Source organism: Erithacus rubecula, assembly GCF_903797595.1.
Source record: "Erithacus rubecula genome assembly, chromosome: 26".
Taxonomy (NCBI): Eukaryota; Metazoa; Chordata; class Aves; order Passeriformes; family Muscicapidae; genus Erithacus; species Erithacus rubecula.
Genome location: NC_136678.1, coordinates 4,415,168 through 4,435,739, shown reverse-complemented (window position 1 = coordinate 4,435,739; position 20,572 = coordinate 4,415,168). Strand labels below are relative to the sequence as shown.

The window sequence follows — 20,572 nt, the reverse complement described above, 5'->3', positions numbered from 1 at the left end:
AAAAAAAAAAAAAAAAAAGAGGAATCTATGAAAAAGCTTATCCGCCCGAACAGGGACTTGAACCCTGGACCCTCAGATTAAAAGTCTGATGCTCTACCGACTGAGCTATCCGGGCTCTGATTTGGCTACTCTCTCAGAGCTCTTATCACCGCACAGCGAGCGGCGCCTCTGGTTTTTCCAGGAATTCGGATTCCGGTGAGCCGTTCCCTCCCCTCGGGCCAAACAGATAATTAGAAAATATTCTAATTATTCCTGTCCGCAAACCCAGCACAAGGCACCGGATTTTTTCTGTTGACACCCAGCGGTTCCGCTTTGGTGGCGTCCCAAGCGCTGTCCCGGTGTTAGTTAGGAATTTTCCAAACGTGGGGATCGCAGCTTTGGAAAGGAGCTCTGGAAATAATTCAGTTCAGCCCCGCGGCGAGGCAGGGTGACCTGGAGTGGGTGACACAGGAAAGTGTGCGGTTTCTAATGAATATAGATGGATATTCTAATATCCAGGTAGATATTCTAACATCCAGGTGGATATTCTAACATCCAGGTGGATATTCCAGTGGATATTATAATGCCCAGGAGAATATCCTCGTGTGCAGGTGTGTATTAAAATGAGGATAGCTCAGTTCTAGGACACAGGGACCTTGAATATTTTGCCAAGTTAGCGATTTCTACAAAGACACACATTGACATTTTGATTTATTCCATCCTTAAGGCTCGATAATTCCAGGGTGTCCTTGAGTCGGGATGTTCCTGCTGCCTGCTCCACTGAGCTCTCCTCTTTTGCTGATTAGACCTCAAAATATACAAAGATCTTGCATCAAAGAACATCCTGACTTGCGATAATATTGTTTTTTTTATTTCAGGAATTTTTTATTACTTTCATTAATATCTATCACTAGTTATTATTATTGGGTTTTTACTAGACTTTGTCATACTGCATAAAATATAACCTAATACAAAAGATTTATTATTTAGCATTATTTAATTTAATATTATTATCATCATCATTATAATGATGAATGTGAAGCATTTTTTTAAATTCGCGTTTAAAACAATTTATTTACAATTTATCATTTATTTTCCCACCGAGGCTGAGGCAGCACCGCCGGGGTCCTCCGCCCCGCTGGGGGGCGCCATAACCCACGGCAGCACCGCCGGGGTCCTCCGCCCCGCTGGGGGGCGCCACAACCCCACGGCAGCGCCGCCTCCCTTCTATCCGCACGTCCCCGCTCCTCTCTATGGCCCCGCCGCCATGTTGGCCGTGAGGGGAAGCGGCGGCCCGGACCCCGCTAAAATGGAGGCGCCGAGTCCTCAGGGGGTGTAGGGGTCCCTTCCCCTCCCCGAGCCCCAGCCCGGAGCCCATGGAGCGGCTGTAGGGTGAGCAGGGCGCTGAGGGGAACGCGGGAGCCCCCGGGGGGCGCGGGGCTGAGGGGGCGGTGAGGAGGAAGAGGAGGAGGAGGCGGTGCCGGCGGGAGGAGCCTGAGGCGGCGGGAGCGGCCATCGACTTTTATCTGATCCCAGGAAACTCCGGGATAATTTTGATTGTCCCGCCTGGAAAAGGGAATTTCGGGGTGGGTTTATTGTGGGCTGAGGCGATAAGGATGGAAGGGGACGCGGCCATAGGTGTGGCAATAAATCCTTCCTGGATATGGAATTCCCAGAGAATCCCCGGCTGCTCCATCCCATAATTATCCCCGGCCAGCTTGGAGCAGCCTGGCTTTGTAGAAAATATCTCTTTGTAAAAAATAAAATTAATTTCCAGGCTTTTCCCAACCCGCTCTCTAATTCCAGCATCCCACCCTCATAAAGATCTGAGGCGTTGATCCCACAAAACGCAAATTTTGACTTAAGGAAAAATCAACTATTGAGGGAAAAACCTTGAAAAAAACCTCATTTTCCTCTAATAAAATAGAGAAAAAACCCAAATCAGGAGGATCAAGGTGCTGGAGGCGTTTCCTTATTCCGAATTCCTGGAGGGATTTGGGGACATTTGCACAGCAATTGTCTCTTTGTGATTTTCATTGATCACTTTTGGTGGGGTTTTTTTATTTTTTTTTTTTTTCTCTCCTGCTTTCGCAACATTTCACAACCGAAAAGGAGCAGTTGCACAACATTGTTTTTTTTTTTAATTGTATTATCTTTTATTTACCCGAGATTTGGGTGATATTTATGGGGAAAAACCCAAAAAATTCTTGGCAGATGCTTCGCCGCAGCCGCAAAATTCATCTCAGGTACAAATCAGAATTTTAAAAGTTTTATTTTTATTTTTTTATTTTTTAATTTAAAGGGTTAAATTTGAGACCTGAACCCCTTCAGGAACTCTGATGAGAATAAATTTAATTATCAATTCATGGTTCCTATTTAAAGCTTTTCCTTCCGGGCTGTTTTCCCCTAAAATTGTCTAAAATCCCAACTTTATTTTCAATATTTTAATTTATTTTAAAACCGGAAAAAAATTTCTCTCACCTGAACCCAACCCTTCCTGTATTTTTTAAACAGAATTAAAAAAAAAATATTTTTTCCTTAAATTCAAACTTTAAAAAAAACCCCCAAATTTATTTAAATAAGTTTTCAAGTGACTTTTTAACCACTTGAGATTTTTAGTTTTTAAAAAAACTGCGGGTTTTTGCTGGTTCAAAAAAAAAAAAAAAAAAAAGGAATTTTTTAGTCATTAAAGAAACAAATGAATCTTTCTGGGAAATTTTGGAGTGGAAAATTTACTCAGCTCATGACTCGGGTGTGATTCACGATTTCCTCTCCAGGGATGTTTTTAACACCTAAAATTCCCCTCTTGAGAGGTGAAATTTGAATTTTTTTTCCCAAATAATAAAATTTGAAATTATTTGCAACGCGTAAAATTTGGAAATATCTTCAATTTCTGAGCTGGCTGAGCAGTAAATTCTTTTTTTTTTTATGAATTTCCACCACGTGGGTCTTTTCCAGATCCTTAAATTTTGAATTTTCTGCCGTTTCCAGCCTGGATATATTTTAAATATTAACACCAACATTAATGTTGGTTTAAATAGAAATATTAATAACAACCAAGCTGCCTAAAAAAAAAAAAAAAATTATAAATTATTTTGTGATAAAACCAGCGCTGAAAAGGTTAAAACTCATTTCAAGCCTGGCCAAGGGGGAGGAAATTCCGATTTTTTTTCTCTTTTTTTTTAAGTTGATTTTCAGCCCAGCCCGGTCGTTATCGGCCACTTTCGGTCCCTCCTTCCCCTGCTCCGGGCGAGGTTTAAAAAAAAACATTTTACAAAAAAAAAAAAAAACTACAAAAACTCATCCTCAGATCCTTTCCAGGGAATTATCCCTAAAAAAAAAATTAAATTAAAAAAATCCAGGATAATAATCCCAAAATTTCCTTGCCAGCCACAGAAAGTCAAGGTCGGTAAGTCCAACTTTTTGAAGGAATATTTTGGTTTTTTTTTAAATCAGAAATCGGTTAAAAATTTAAAAAAAAATATTAATCAGGAGTGATTAAAGCTGTTATAAATTGAATTATTATTTAGAAATTACAATATTTGATGTGTTTAAATTAACCCTGCTCAGCTCATTTTTAAGCACATTTTATGTTTAATTTTTTTTTTTTTAATCAGAAATCTGTTAAAATTTTAAAAGTATTAACCAGGGAGTGATTAAAGCTGTTATAATTTGAATTATTTCAGATCACTGTTAATGCCCTTGACAAATTAAAATATTTGATGTGTTTGTATCAATTCTTCCCAAATATTTGGAGATTTTTGGATTTTTGGGAATTATTTTATTCCATGCAATGTCCAGCTCATCCTGGGAGGTTTAAGGGTATTTTATCTTCAATATTTTGGTTTTTATAACAAAAATCGCTTAAAATTTAAATAATATTATCAGAGAAGTGTTTAAAGCTGTTATAATTTGAATTATTATTTAGAAATTTCATTATTTGATGTACTTGAATCAAATATTTGGAGTTAGTGGATTTTTGGGAGTGATTTTATTCTGTGAAATTTCCATTTTATTCTGTAGAAATGCTGAAAAAAAACCCTCAGAACTTTCTCCTAAAATCCCTAAAAATCCTTTTTAACACCTCTGAAGTTGCTGGTGCTGAAATTCAGATTTTTGTGCCTGTTTTATCTGCAGCTGCATTCCTGAGCAATTGGATTGTTTTCAAAATATTCATTTTCAACTCATGATGTGCCTCAAATTCCTGATAATTCCTGTGGGAATAAATCCATTTATCAGGGGAGAATTCTCTAAAAAAACAATGTAAATTTTCCTTTGAAAATTTGGAGGCTTCACACTTTCAAATTCTCATTATTTCATTTATAATGAAATGAAAATTTATTATTAAAATTCAGAATGAAAATCAAAATTCAATTCCCACACAGATTCAAAATTCAATAAAAACATCCTCAAAATTCCAACTCCCAGGAGCTTTTTAGAGAATCCTGGAATTTTTTTTAGAGAATCCTGGAAATTTTTTTTTAGAGAATCCTGGAATTTTTTTTTTAGAGAATCCTGGAATTTTTTTAGGGAATCCTGGAATTTTTTTTTTAGGGAATCCTGGAATTTTTTTTTTAGGGAATCCTGGAATTTTTAGGGCTGGAAAAACTTTTAGAATCAGGAAAATCCTGGAATTTTTTTAGGGAATCCTGAAATTTTTTTTAGTGAATCCTGAAATTTTTTTTTAGAGAATCCTGGAATTTTTTTAGAGAATCCTGGAATTTTTTTAGAGAATCCTGAAATTTTTTTTTAGAGAATCCTAGAATTTTTTTAGGGCATCCTGAAATTTTTTTTTAGGGAATCCTGATATTTTTAGGAAAAACTTTCAGCACCACCAAATCCAACCCAGTTTTCTCCCTTGACCACCCCATTCCAACTTTTTCCAGGATCATTTTTCCCCTTTTTTCTTTTTTTTTTCCACCCCTTGGAGCAGCACAAAGCAGGAGGGGCCCAGACCAGGATGAAAATTGGAATTTTTGGGGATTTTTGACCATTTGTAGGTCAGTGCTGCTGCAGCTCCTCACTGCCAGGATGAGCTTCCCAAATTCCAGCCAAAATCCAGGAGCTGGAAATTCCTGCAGGATCACCCTTGGACAAACCAATCAGGTAATTACTTTTTATTTTGGTTTTTTTTCTTCCTTTTCTAATTTTCCCCTTTTTTCCCCTAATTTTTCCACTGGGAATCAGATATTGGAAAATTTCAAATCCTAGTGGGAGAGGTGAAATCCAAATTCTTTGGGGTTTTTTTGTTTGGTTGGTTTTTTTTTTGGGAGGGTTGAAATCCAAATTCCTTGGGGTTTATTTTATTTTTTTTTTTTTTTTTTTTTAGTATGTGATTTTTAAAATTCCAAATTTTATTGTGTTTTCCAGGTGATTCCCAAAATTCCCCTGCTGAGGATCCTGCAGGCTGCAGGGGCCCAGGGAGACACTTTCACCCTCAAAGAGGTAAAATTCCAGACATTCCACACATTCTTTATGGGAATTCCACACATTCCAAACATTCCAAACATTCCACACATTCCATACATTCCTTATCCTGGGTTTTGTGGGGCTTTTTTTTGGGAATTGGGATGGGATTCACTCATTAATTCCCTCTAATTCAAGCCTTACCTGGACAATATCCCTGTTTTATCTGGGGGCACTTTAGGGTCAGTTTTTTGGGGACACTGGGGTCACTTTGGGGTCACTTCAGGGTCACTTTGGGGACACTTCAGGGTTAATTTTTGGGGACATTTGGTCAATTCAGGGTCACTTTGGGGACACTTCAGGGTTAATTTTTGGGGACACTTTGGGGTTGCTGGGATAGCCCCATTCTGAACTGGGAATAGCCCCATTCTGAACTGGGCTAACCCCATTAGAACCAGGATAACCCCATTAGAACCAGGCTAACCCCATTAGAACCAGGATAACCCCCATTCTGAACTGGGAATAACCCATTCTGAACTGGGAATAGCCCATTCTGTACTGGGCTAACCCCATTAAAGCCAGGATAACCCCATTGGAACCAGGCTAACCCCATTAGAACCAGGCTAACCCCATTAGAACCAGGCTAACCCCATTGGAACCAGGCTAACCCCATTGGAACCAGGCTAACCCCATTAAAACCAGGCTAACCCCATTGGAACCAGGCTAACCCCATTAGAACCAGGCTAACCCCATTGGAACCAGGCTAACCCCATTGGAACCAGGCTAACCCCATTAGAACCAGGCTAACCCCATTAGAACCAGGCTAACCCCATTGGAACCAGGCTAACCCCATTAGAACCAGGCTAACCCCATTAGAACCAGGCTAACCCCATTAGAACCAGGCTAACCCCATTAGAACCAGGCTAACCCCATTAGAACCAGGCTAACCCCATTAAAACCAGGCTAACCCCATTGGAACCAGGCTAACCCCATTGGAACCAGGCTAACCCCATTGGAACCAGGCTAACCCCATTGGAACCAGGCTAACCCCATTGGAACCAGGCTAACCCCATTGGAACCAGGCTAACCCCATTGGAACCAGGCTAACCCCATTAGAACCAGGCTAACCCCATTAGAACCAGGCTAACCCCATTAGAACCAGGCTAACCCCATTAGAACCAGGCTAACCCCATTAAAACCAGGCTAACCCCATTTTTCAGGACATTTCCCTCTCCCCCCACCCACCAACCCCAAATCTGCCCCAGCCCTTCCCCTAACAGCCCAAAGCAGCTGCAGTTCCCTCTGAGCACCCAGAGCAGCAGCATCCCAAGGCAGGGATTGCTGGGCTGGGGGCTCAGCCTGGGGCTGTCCCACAGGTGATGCATTTCCTGGGTCAGTACATCATGGGCAGGCAGCTCTACGACAAGAGGCAGCAGCACCTGGTGCACTGTGGAGGGGATCAGCTGGGGGAGCTGCTGGGACTGCAGAGCTTCTCTGTCAAGGATCCCAGGTAGGGGAGAAATTCATGTTTGTATGGGGAAAAATTCATGTTTGTATGTGGGAAAAATTCATATTTGTACGGGGAAAAATTCATATTTGTATGGGGAAAAATTCATGTTTGTATGGGGAAAAATTCATATTTGTACGTGGGAAAAATTCACATTTGTGTGTGGGAAAATTCATATTTGTATGGGGAAAAATTCATATTTGTACGGGGGAAAAATTCCCATTTGTACGGGGAAAAATTCATATTTGTATGGGGAAAAATTCATGTTTGTACGTGGGAAAAATTCATGTTTGTACGGGGAAAAATTCATGTTTGTACGGGGAAAAATTCATATTTGTACGGGGAAAAATTCATATTTGTACGTGGGAAAAATTCATATTTGTATGGGGAAAAATTCATATTTGTACATGGGAAAAATTCCCATTTGTATGGGGAAAAATTCATATTTGTACATGGGAAAAATTCCCATTTGTATGGGGAAAAATTCATATTTGTACATGGGAAAAATTCCCATTTGTATGGGGAAAAATTCCCATTTGTATGGGGAAAAATTCCCATTTGTGTGTGGAAAAAATCCCATTTGTGTGTGGGAAAAATTCACATTTGTATGTGGGAAAATTCCCATTTGTATATGGAAAAACTCCCATTTGTATGTTGGAAAAATTGGTTTTTGGGATCTGTAAAATCAATCCCTGTGTGTTTATGATTTTTGGGATTTATTAAATCAATCCCTGTGGTTTATGGTTTTTGGGATCACTAAAGGGATTTTTTGGGATCTCTAAAGGGATTTTTTGGGGATCACTGAAGGGATTTTTTGGGATCTCTAAAGGGATTTTTTGGGATCACTAAAGGGATTTTTTGGGATCACTAAAGGGATTTTTTGGGATCACTAAAGGGATTTTTTTGGGGATCACTAAAGGGATTTTTTGGGATCACTAAAGGGATTTTTTGGGATCTCTAAAGGGATTTTTTTGGGATCACTAAAGGGATTTTTTGGGATCACTAAAGGGATTTTTTGGGATCTCTAAAGGGATTTTTTTGGGATCACTAAAGGGATTTTTTGGGATCACTAAAGGGATTTTTTGGGATCTTTAAAGGGATTTTTTTTTGGGATCTCTAAAGGGATTTTTTGGCATCACTAAAGGGATTTTTTGGGATCTCTAAAGGGATTTTTTGGCATCACTAAAGGGATTTTTTGGGATCACTAAAGGGATTTTTTGGGATCACTAAAGGGATTTTTTGGGATCACTAAAGGGATTTTTTTTGGGATCACTAAAGGGATTTTTTGGGATCACTAAAGGGATTTTTTTGGGATCTCTAAAGGGATTTTTTTGGGGATCTCTAAAGGGATTTTTTTTGGGATCTCTAAAGGGATTTTTTGGGATCACTAAAGGGATTTTTTTGGGGATCACTAAAGGGATTTTTTGGGATCTCTAAAGGGATTTTTTGGCATCACTAAAGGGATTTTTTTGGGGATCACTAAAGGGATTTTTTTGGGATCTCTAAAGGGATTTTTTTGGCATCACTAAAGGGATTTTTTTTGGGATCACTAAAGGGATTTTTTGGGATCTCTAAAGGGATTTTTTGGGGATCTCTAAAGGGATTTTTTTTGGGATCACTAAAGGGATTTTTTGGGATCACTAAAGGGATTTTTTGGGATCTTTAAAGGGATTTTTTGGGATCTTTAAAGGGATTTTTTTGGGATCTCTAAAGGGATTTTTTTTGGGATCACTAAAGGGATTTTTTTGGGGATCACTAAAGGGATTTTTTGGGATCACTAAAGGGATTTTTTGGGATCACTAAAGGGATTTTTGGGATCTCTAAAGGGATTTTTTGGGGATCACTAAAGGGATTTTTTTTGGGATCACTGAAGGGATTTTTTGGGATCACTAAAGGGATTTTTTTTGGGATCTCTAAAGGGATTTTTTGGGGATCACTAAAGGGATTTTTTGGGATCTCTAAAGGGATGTTTTTGGGGATCACTAAAGGGATTTTTTGGGATCTCTAAAGGGATTTTTTGGGATCACTAAAGGGATTTTTTTGGGATCACTAAAGAGATTTTTTTTGGGATCACTAAAGGGATTTTTTGGGATCTCTAAAGGGATTTTTTGGCATCACTAAAGGGATTTTTTTGGGATCACTAAAGGGATTTTTTTGGGATCACTAAAGGGATTTTTGAGGATCACTAAAGGGATTTTTTGGGATCACTAAAGGGATTTTTTTGGGGATCACTAAAGGGATTTTTTGGCATCACTAAAGGGATTTTTTGGGATCACTAAAGGGATTTTTTTGGGGATCACTAAAGGGATTTTTTGGGATCTCTAAAGGGATTTTTTGGCATCACTAAAGGGATTTTTTGGCATCACTAAAGGGATTTTTTGGCATCACTAAAGGGATTTTTTGGGATCACTAAAGGGATTTTCCTGTCTCTCCCAGCCCTGTGTACGAGATGCTGAAGAGGAACCTGAGCCCTGCTGCCCTCCCAGGTAAGTTGCTCCTGTTCCATAAATCTTTTTTCTGACCTGGTAAGTACCAAATGCAGGAAAATCCCAAATCCTGTGGCTGCAGGAGGAATAAAATTCTCTCAGAAGCTTTTCCCAGCAAATCTCTCAGAGTTTGTGTCTTTTCTGTGTGCCAGGAACTGTTTGAGTGGTGCCAAAATAACCCAAATTTGAGCTAAATCCTTAAATACTCTAATCAATCTTTCATCAATCCAAATCAATCTTTTATTGGTTTCTCCAGGTTTTTTTTTTTCAGCTTCAGAGCTACAAATTCTTGCTCTCACCTCACTTTTTATTTTGATTATCTCTAAGGATGCTAAAAAATCTGCAAGGTTTTAATCTTGAGCCTTGCAGCTTCCCCAGCTGGTGAGAGGAATCAAATCAAACTCCATCAGAATGAAAATTAATTATCATTTTTAAAAAATTAATTAATTAAAAAATTAAATTAATCTGTGCTGGGGTAGCTACCTTGGAACCAGTTCTTATTGTAGGACTGGGAAAAATAAAAATAAACTCCACTGGCAGAGCTGTGGACTTTTGTGCCTCATTTTCCATTTTTTTTAAAACATAAAAAGAATTTCATCCACAGCTGTGGATTTCTGTTCCACATTTCCCATTTTTTTAAAAACACATCAAATGGATTTAAACCTTTAGGAGGCCTCAGTGGAGAAATTAAAAATGAAATGAAAATTCAAAACGCGGCCCTGAAGAATTCCATTTTCTTCCTTGATTTTTTTTTTTTTTTTCACAGAAGATTCTTTTCCAGAATATTTTGATTTCTAAAAGAATCTTTGGAGCTCTTTTTGGACTTTTTTACCTGTAGGAAAATGGTGTGAGTGCTGTTGTTTCCTGTTGCCAAGCAAAGCTGGGTGTGAGAGCTGAGGATTCCCAGGCAAATCCTGGGAATTGCTGCCTTTTCCTGGCCTCACTTTAAGCCTGGCTCAGGAAAAACTCTTCCTAGGACTGACTTAGACCTGGCTCTGTGTGAGTGGGACCCAAACCAACCAAGCTTGGCAGACCAGACCTTGGAGTGCACAGGGATGGAGGCTCCAGCTCTTCTCTTTCCCTTTTCCAGCTCTTCTCTTTCCCTTTTCCAGCTGTTTTCTTTCCCTTTTCCAGCTGTTTCCTTCCCTTTCCAGCTGTTTTCCTTCCCTTTCCAGCTGTTTCTCTTCCTTTCTTGCCTGATTTTCCTCCTTGTCTAATTTTCCCTCTTTGCCAACATTTTTTCCTCTTTTCTTGTTTAATTTCCCCCCTTTTCTTGTTTAATGTTCCCCCTTTCTAATTTCCCTCTTCCCTTTTCTAATTTCCCCCTTCCTTTCCTAATTTCCCTCTTCCCTTTCCTAATTTCCCCCTTCCTTTCCTAATTTCCCTCTTCCCTTTTCTAATTTCCCTCTTCCTTTTCTAATTTCCCCCTTCCTTTTCTAATTTTTTTCCTCTTTCCTAATTTCCCCCTTCCTTTCCTAATTTCCCCCTTCCTTTCCTAATTTCCCCCCCCCTTCCTAATTTTCCCCCCCTTTCCTAATTTTTCCCTCTTTTCTAATTTTCCCCCCTTTCTAATTTCCCCCCATTTCCTTGACTAATTTCCCCCCTTTTCTTGTCTAATATTTTCCCCTTCCTTTTCTAATTTCCCCCTTCCTTTTCTAATTTTTTCCTCTTTTCTAATTTTCCCCCCTTACTAATTTCCCCCCATTTCCTTGACTAATTTCCCCCCTTTTCTTTTCTAATATTTTCCCCTTCCTTATCTAATTTCCCCCTTCCTTTCCCACTTTTCCCAAGTCTAACTCCCACAAGACACATTTAGGAATCTCTCACCTTCAAGCTGCTTTTTCTGGGGAACCTTCCAGCACCTGGAGAATTTCCACTTCCTGAAAATCAGATTTTGGAAGGAGGATTCTCCCTGTTTTCCATCAGGGATTCAAAACCCAGCAGCTGGAAGGTGATGGAAGCAGGAATAAAAACAGGAATTTCTTTATCCCTGCCACCTTTGATCCTGGAATTTTTTTTCCACTTTCAGGTGGATTTTTTTTGCCTCTTCCCATGTTTGATTCCTGGTGGGAATCAACCTCATGCAGGAGGGAATTTTCCTGTTCAGTTAAAAAGGGAGCAAGCAGGAACCAGCCTGGCATGTTTATTTAATTTAATTTAGCTCAGCCTTTTAATTAACTCTTGGGAGCAGCATCATCAGCTGGATCCAGCTGTGTCCTGCATGGAATTTTCTTTTCTTTGCTTTTTATTCCTCATGCCCAAATCCTTCAGGAAGGGCAGGAATCCTCAGGAATTAAAAAAAAAAAACCAAAATCCTTCCTTGTGGGATTCCCTTTGCAATGCTGGAGGATCTGCAGTCATTCCCTACAAACCAAGCAGGGAACTGAACAAAAATGAGATTTTTTTTGGGGTGTATCTCATATTTTATTTCCCCTGAGGGGGATTTTTTGCTGGATCACTAATGGAGATATCAGAAATTTGAGGAACAATTTTCCTGCTTTTCCACTTTTGATTCTCTTGTCTCAAGGAGACTTTTCTCAGTTGGAAAAGCAGCTCTGTGCAAAAATGTGAGAGTTTCCAGCTGGGATGGGAGAGCTGGAAATTCCCTGGATATACAAAAAAAAGCCTTGGCTGTGCCTTGGAAACTCCAGGAAAAATTCCAAATTCCAAATGCAGGAGTAAGAGATTCACAATATTCAGAGTTACCAGGAATTCCTGTGGCAAAGCCCTGGAGCTTGGGATGGCTGTAGGGAAAAGAATCTTTTTTCCCTTTGGGAAGAATATTCTGAATATTTTTTTCTTTGGGAAGAATATTCTGAATTTGGAATGGTATAGGAATAATAATAATTTTTTCCCTTTGGGAAGAGCATTTTGAATTTTGAATTTGGGATGACTGTTGAATTTGGAATGGCTGTAGGAAGAAGAAACAGATTTTCCCTTTGGGAAGAATATTCTGAATTTGAAATGTCTGTAGCAAAGAGAATCTTTTTTTCCCTTTGGGAAGAATATTCTGATTATTTTTCCATTTGGGAGGAACATTTGGAATTTGGGATGACTATAGGAAAAAAGAATATTTTTCCCTTTGGGAAGAACATTCTGAGCAATTTTTCCCTTTGAAAAAGGAAAAACTTTCCTCTTCCTTTGCGAACATTAAGAATTTGGGATGACTATAGAAAAAAGAAGATTTTTCCCTTTGGGAAGAATATTCTGAATATTTTTCCCTTTGGGAAGAACTGATTTTGGGATGACTGTAGGAAAAAAGAATATTTTTCCCTTTGGGAAGAACATTCTGAGCAATTTTTCCCTTTGAAAAAGGAAAAACTTCCCTCTTCCTTTGCGAACATTCAGAATTTGGGATGACTATAGAAAAAAGAAGATTTTTCCCTTTGGGAAGAATATTCTGAATATTTTTCCCTTTGAGAAGAACTGAATTTGGGATGACTGTAGGAAAACCAACCATTCTTCTCTTGGTGAAGAACACTGTGAATTTTCACCCATCCTCCTCTCCCCACACCCATCAATCCCCCTTCCCCCAGAGGAACCCGGATCTCCCAAAGGCTTTCCCTGAGCTCTGCCAAGCCTGGCTGGTTGGTTGCTTGCCCCAGGCCCTGCCTGCTGTGTGAGTGGGGATTTCCAGGGAAGGATTTTCCTTGTGTTTTACCTGCTATCTGCAGATGCTGCACAGACTCTCCCAAAGGAGCAGAACGTCGCTAAGCCCAGCCCAGACCAGCTGCAGGTAAACCCCACTGCCCGTGGGTTCTTTTCTTGTACAGAGCCGCCCCTTCTCTGTACCTCTGCATGGTGGACTGCCAGAACTTTTCTCTTTTTTTTTTTTGGATTTTGTGCTGCTCCTCACCTTCCTGAAAGAAAACAATCCCCCAAAAAATTTTTTCAAAAAGTTCTTGGGAGTCCACAGAGCAGGGACAGAGTCACCCTTCTCTGTTCTCCTCGTGACAGAGTGCCAGTCTCTGAGTACGTTTTTCTGGGCTGCAGCACTTCCAGCCCTCAGCATCTCCAGCTGTGTTTTCCTGCCTTTTTTTCCCCCCCTTTTATCCCACTTTTTCTCCCAGTAGGAAATGTCAGATAGTTCACTGTGCCTAGTTAGGATTTGTTTCCAGTTTAGCAGGCAAGTGGTGAAAACCTAGGAAAAATCTTGGCGCCTCCAAAGTTTTTCCAGGTGTGGTTTGGGGTGAGGGATGGGAAGTGTCAGAGTCACAAAATCACTTTTACTACAGGAAAAAAACACCACAACTTTGGGGGTTTTTGCCAAGCTGAAGATTTTTCCTTGGTTGTTTGTGCTGATTCCAGTGGCTTTAAAGAGAAAATAGTTTGTAGTTTTTATTCTGGATTGTTTCCTCTTTCTACCTGCTTGGTCTTGTCCTGCAGCTGGTGCCTGGGGATGGAAGTGCTGCATCCCCTTGTCCCTGCAAGCTCTGCTGGGCTAATTCTGCATTTTCCTTCCTGCAGCTCAGCCAGGAGGAAGGATCTGACTCTGGGATCCTGGAGGGTGACAGCAAAACTTCTGCTCCAGCTACCTCAGAGCCCAAATGTGACACTTGTGAAGGTGAGGGGACAAATTTCTGAACTATCACAAGGTTTGCAAACACATGTAGGACACACAGCAGCAAAATGTTAGAGGAGGGATTTGGAAGACTCCAAAAAAACCTGGTTTGGAATAGAATAATTAAAAATCTCAGTGCTAAAGATTGAGACTGGGATCCTGGAGGGTGACAGCAAAACTTCTGCTCCAGCTGCCTCAGAGCCCAAAAGGAAACTCAATTGGAAAAGCAGCTCCTTGTGTCCAGCTCAAATGGGAGAGCTGGAAATTCCAATTTTTTTCCTGGATCTACAAACCAGCCTTGGCTGTGCCTTTAAAACTCCAGGGACTGCAGGGTGGGAGATCCAAAGTGATCCTGGAATCCAGAGTGCTCAGTTTGGGATCCCAGGCTGGAGCATGGGGAGGATGGATCCTCATTTCTTGGGAATTCAGGAGCTGCAAACTGAATTCCAGCAATTCCTGGAATCACTCAAAAAAATCCAGTCAGGGCTGGCTGGGGAAGTGTTGCTGTTTTTGTGGTGAAAATTTAAATTAAACTCAACCTATCCCAGGTTGTACAGGGGAACTGGGATGTTCCCTGGTTTTTGCTGGATGCAACATCCAAACCCCAAAGCTCTCAGCCTGATACAATAAGTTAAAAAAAAATCAGATTTGGCCCCAATTTTTCTCTGCTGCTCTTTTACCCAATAACTTGGACTGTGCTTGGCTCTTCCAGACAAAGACTTGATAGAAAACCTCTCCAAAAGCAAAAAGCCCAAGCTGGACCTGGTTTTTGAGGAGTGGGATGTGGCTGGGCTGCCCTGGTGGTTTTTAGGGAATCTCAGAAGCAATTACAAATCCAGGAGTAATGGATCCACAGATATTCAAACTAACCAGGTGAGTGACCCCTTAAAGAGGGGCCTTGCTGCTCTTCCTCTCCTCTTTTGGCTTCCAAGGAAATCCAATATTCCCGTTTTTTCCTCTCTTTCTATTCTCCATTCCTGGATTTTCTGCCTTTTTCCCAGTGTGGGTTTGTCCCAGTTTTTCTGGGGTGACTGGTGACTTTTAGGGTTTTTAAATCAACCTAATTCTGCCCTCAAGGCCCTCAGAGGTGTCTGGATTTGGGGAGTTTGTTTTATTTTTTTTTTAATTAGGATCAACATTGTAGGGTGGTGGCCAAGCTGGAAGTGGTGGAGGTTGGAAAAAGGGGAGAGAGTGAGGGGGAATTGGGAAAAGTAGAATTTGGGATGGGAAATTTGAGAAAAGAGGGAATTTATGAGGTGAAAATTGGGAAAATAGAGAATGTGAGGGGAAAATTGGGAAAAGAGGGAATTTGGGAGGGGGAAATTGCAAAAAAGAGAATCTGTGAGAGGAAAATTTAAAAAATGGAAGCCTATAAGGTGAAAATTGGAACAAATTTTACCAAGGGGTGTCTGAGGGCAGTGAGGTGCCAGAGCCCTGGAGGTTGTTGGAGAGGAAAACATGGCAGTGCTGGATGTGGAGCTGCTCCTAAATTGTTTTTCCTGGTTTTTTTTTCCCCTCAGGACATTGACACTGCCATAGTTTCAGACACCACAGATGATCTGTGGTTCCTCAACGAGTGTCCCCTGGAGCAGGGCAGTGCTGGCCTCAAGGTGGAGGTGCTGGACTGTGAGGAGGTGACAGAAGGTGACACAAAGGTACCTTTACCACACTTTCATCCATCTCTGTCCCCTCCATCTCTGCCCCTCCCACCTTTTTTGCCCCTCCCACCTTTTTTGCCCCTCCCACTTTTTTGTCCCTCCCACCTTTTTGCCCCTCCATCTCTGCCCCTCCCACCTTTTTTGCCCCTCCCACCTTTTTTGCCCCTCCCACCTTTTTTTGCCCCCCCACCTTTTTGCCCCTCCATCTCTGCCCCTCCCACCTTTTTTGCCCCTCCCACCTTTTTTCCCCCTCCCACCTTTTTTGCCCCTCCCACCTTTTTTGCCCCTCCCACCTTTTTTGCCCCTCCCACCTTTTTTGCCCCTCCCACCTTTTTGCCCCTCCCACCTTTTTGCCCCTCCCACCTTTTTTGCCCCTCCCACCTTTTTTGCCCCTCCCACCTTTTTGTCCCTCCCACCTTTTTGCCCCTCCATCTTTATTCCTCCATTTTCATCCCTCCATTTTTATTGCTGTCCTTGAAGAGCTGGATCTGTTCCCAACCAAAGGTTAAATCCTGGTTAGGAGAAGCTGCCACCATCCCTCACATGTTTAATGGTTTTCCTGCTTGGGTTTTGGTTGAAATTCATATTTTCAAGGCAGAAAATCAATTTAAAATTAATTCAACTTCTGGCAGCAAACTGAAGTGGAGTTTCTGACCAATAGCTGCAAAAGTTATAAATCAAAAAAATTATGGAATTAAGTTTGGAAAAGGCTTTTAAAGGTTCAAGTCCAGCTGAAGACTCAAATCTGATCACAGTAAAACAACATTCTGCAAAAATGGGCTTTTTAATCACTTTAGAAATTATTTAATGAGCAAGCTGATGATGTAATCCTTTAATTGGGGTGTGCAGCATAAGACAAACAAAAATTAGGGAATATTCCAACATTCCCACCCTCTGACAAGTCTTTCCTGGAATTCCAGGTGCCTGAGGATGTGAGCTTGGATGAGCTGGAGGATTCCCAGTGCCTGAGTGATGACACAGACACAGAGGCTGCATCTGAGGTGGGAATTCCTTGGGGCTGCTTTTGGGGTGGGAAAAGCTGATTTTCATGTGGGTTTCCCCCCCACCAAAAAAAAAAAAAAGGAAAAAAAAAGTGAAGATTTTAAATAAGGTTTTAGTAAAATTTTAATTCTGTGTTGTCCCCTCTGGATGGAAATCTGGAGGATTGTCCTTGGAAGGGACCTGGAATCTCAAGCAGCACTTTATAATCACTCAAAAAACTTAGAATTTTAATAATTCTAGCAGAATTTTAATGATTTTAACAGATTTTTTTATGGTTTTAAGAGAATTTTAATAATTCTAGCAGAATTTTAATGGTTTAACAGAATTTTCCAGCCTGGAATAAATGGGGATGTCCCAGGTTTTGGACAGCTGAACCCTGGCTCTGCACTTGGGCAGCTCCTGCCCTTTGCTGTGAGATAATTAATTAATAAATCCATTAATTGTGCAGATTCAACAGCTGGTAAGTGATGGATGAGCCTGGAAAACAAATTCCTGCCAAATTCCAGGAGCTCTCCCCTTAAATTTTGAGCAAAAGATTGAAAATTCTCTTGAAATTAAATAAAAATAAACTGGCCCAGCTTGGATTCCTCCAGAGGGCTGGAAGAAAGAAAGGAGAGGGGAAAAATCTGGGACAAATCAATCCCAAGCCACAAAATGTTGATTTTTCCAGCTTATAAATCAATCATAAATAACATTTTTTATAACGAGGCTTCATTGCTGCTTTTCCCACATGGCTAAACCAAGGAATACCCAAAAACAAATTAATTAATTTTTTGTGGGGGGGGGCTGGAATTTTTTCACTTTAAATCCTTCAGGATTGCTGGCAATGCTCCAAGTGCAAGAAATTCAACTCTCCAGGGAAAAGGTACTGCTACCGCTGCTGGGCCCTGCGCAAGGACTGGTACAGGGACTGCCCCAAACTGCCCCATTCCCTGTCCCTCTCCAACATCAACTCCATGGAAAAGCAGGAGCAGGATGAAGGGATGGATGTCCCAGACTGCAGGAGGACAATTTCAGCCCCAGTTGGCCAAGCCAAACATCTTTTTTTGGGAGATCCCAAACCCCTCGGGGATCCCGGCGGCTCCATCGACTCCTTGGATCTGGCGCGGGACGGGACAAACTTGGATTTTACCAAGCTGAAGAAAGAGGAGGAGATGGAATCTTTGGAGAGCATCAAAACCCTGCTGAATCCCTGCTTCCTGTGCCAGCACAGGCCTCGAGATGGGAATATTGTCCATGGAAGGACTGCTCACCTGGTGGCCTGCTTCAGGTGTGCCAGGATGCTGAAGAAGAAGAAATCGCCGTGCCCCGTGTGCAGGAAGGAGATCAAGATGGTCATCAGGATCTTCATGGGATAGCAGCATCTTCTGCCTCTAAAATAACCCCAAAGTGGAGAATTTTGCACTCAAACCCCAATTTCAGTGTGAACAGGGAGATCAATATGATTATCAGGATTTTCATGGGACAGCAAGACGTTCTACTACTAAAATAACCCCAAAATGGAGAATTTTGCACTCAAACCCCAAATTCAGTGTGTACAAGAAGATCAAGATGGTCATCAGGATCTTCAGGTGGTAGCAGGATCTTCTGCCCCTAAAATAACCCTAAAATGAGGATTTTTGCACTCAAATCCCAATTTTAAAGTGTGCAGGAAGATCAGGATGGTCATCAGGATCTTCATGGGATAGCAAGACCTTCTTCTACTAAAATAACCCTAAAATGGAGAATTTTGCACTCAAACCCCAATTTCAGTGTGAACAGGAAGATCAAGATGGTCATCAGGATCTTCAGGTGGTAGCAGGATCTTCTGACCCTAAAATAACCCCAAAATGAGGATTTTTGCACTCAAATCCCAATTTTAATGTGTACAGGAAGATCAGGATGGCCATGAGGATCTTTGTGGGATAGCAAGACTATCTACTACTAAAATAACCCCAAAAAGAGGATTTTTTGCACAAAAACCCCAATTCCAGTGCTCAGTCTGCAGGATCAAGATGGTCAGCAGGATCTTTATGGGGTAGCAAGGCCCTTTGCTCATAAAATAATCCCAAAATGAGGATTTTTGCACTCAAATTTCCATTTCAGTGTGTGCAGGAAGGAGATCAGGATGACCACCAGGATCTTTATGGGATTGCAGGTCCTTCTGCCCCTAAAATAACCCCAAAATGAAGATTTTTGCACTCAAACCCCAATTCCAGAGCTGAGCCAGTGAAACCAAAGAAAACCAAGATTGAAATCCTACCAAGAATCCTCTGCAGGATCCATTTTTCCATGAAAATCTCCTCAAGATCAAAATCCCAGCTTGAAAATTTTCCCAATTTTCCAACTTCTGCCCAGTTTTATCCTTTGGGATTCTTTTGCCTGACCAAGAACATAAGATTTGTAAATTGTGACTTTTGGAATGTTTTTTTTTTTCCATAAGTCCCAACTTGTGCAATCCTTTGGAGCAGAGACATAAAAATAGAAATAAATATTTATGGTGGGAGGGCAGGGGATTTGGTTTGGGGAGAAGAAAGGAGAATAATAACTTTATTCCTGATTTTTTTTTATATTGTTTAAGGTCAGCAGGGTAGAGAATTCCTTGCTCCCAGATGGGAAATAAATGCAACTTTAATCCACACCTCTCAGGTCACAAATCAGATGGAATAATAATAATAATGTTATATTTTGGGGGTTTTTTGGGTTCTTTAATTTCTATTTCTTCTCTTTTTTTATATATTTAAATCTATCCTGTATCACCTCTGTCCAGCAGGATTCAATTCCAGCAGCTTTGGGAAATTTTGGGATGTTCCACCTGCCCTCATCTGTCCTTTAGGTTTAAAAGAAATCCTCATTTTTGAGTGAAAAGTGGCTTTAAAAACAAAACATGAACTTCTGAGGGACAAAATAATTCCTTTAAAGCCCCATTTGCACTTTTTCCATGCATAATTTCCCCCTTTTCTAGCAGTTTTTTCCCCCTTTCCAGGCAGAATTTTTTTCTCCTTTTCAGGCAGATTTTTCACCTTTTCAAATAATTTTTTTTCTTCTTTCCAGGCAGATTTTTTCCCATTTTAGGAACATTTTTCTCCCTTTCCAGGCAGACTTTTCCTCATTTTTAGGAAATTTTTCCCCTTTCCAGGCAGATTTTTTCCCCATCCAATATCTGCAGAATCCCTTGGGAATCTCAGCAAAGCCTCTGGATTTGATCCTTTGTTCTCCATCCCATTCCCATTTCCTGAGACAGTTCTAAGGTGTTTTTTCTCCCTTTTCCAGCTGTTTTTTTTTTTTGGGATCAGTGTTCCTGGAGAAGATGGAGCTCACTAGAGGGCACCCACACCCAGCTCCCTCTTCCAGATCCACAATCCCAACTGGAAAATGTGTTCAGGGACACAATTTCATGCCTGGGGTTTGGTTTTCCTCATTTCCCAAACTCCCAAATCCAAGTTTCCCCCCATCCCAAATCCCAGTACATCCCAACATTCCCAGGTTTTTTCCTTGGTTTTTTTTTGGTTTTTTTTTTTAATTACAAACCCACAATTTCCTCCCCTTTTTTCTTCCAGTTTTTCCTCTCTTTTTTGTTTTGTTTTGTTTTACCCTTTATTCACAGAAGTTTTGGGATCCTGTGGGATCCAGGATGCATCCAGCCCCACAGGGAAGTGTCACTGTTTCCATTTCCCATTTTTTTAATCCCAAATCCCTTCTTGCTTCCCCTCAGGTGACAGCAGTGACAGAGCAGGGAGTGACACTTGATTTGATGATCCCAACGCTCCAGAAAACCACAAAGATAACCCCAAACCCCACACTGATCCCAAAGGAAAAAATACCCTCTTTTTTTTAGGTTTTTTTTAGGTTTTCCTTGTATTTCCAAAGCAGGGACTGTCCAGCAAGGGAGATGACACTGGAGATGCTTTGTTTGATGATCCCAATGCTCCAAAAGACCCCAAAAAAGAAACCCCAGACCCCACACAGATCCCAAAGGAAGAAACCTCGTTTT

At 40.9% G+C, this 20,572-nt stretch overlaps 1 protein-coding gene across 1 annotated transcript; it reads left to right on the top strand.

Annotated features, from left to right (window-relative positions):
• The first annotated feature begins 1,217 nt into the window (after positions 1-1,217).
• Positions 1,218-19,271, top strand: MDM4 (MDM4 regulator of p53). Its single transcript, XM_079327047.1, has 11 exons — positions 1,218-1,371; positions 4,980-5,085; positions 5,350-5,424; positions 6,762-6,895; positions 9,329-9,378; positions 13,053-13,114; positions 13,846-13,942; positions 14,652-14,812; positions 15,460-15,594; positions 16,518-16,598; positions 17,415-19,271. The coding sequence occupies exons 2-11, from the start codon at positions 5,011-5,013 to the stop codon at positions 17,955-17,957; spliced, it is 1,413 nt and encodes a 470-aa protein (XP_079183173.1). The 5' UTR covers positions 1,218-1,371; positions 4,980-5,010; the 3' UTR covers positions 17,958-19,271.
• Positions 19,272-20,572: the final 1,301 nt, after the last annotated feature.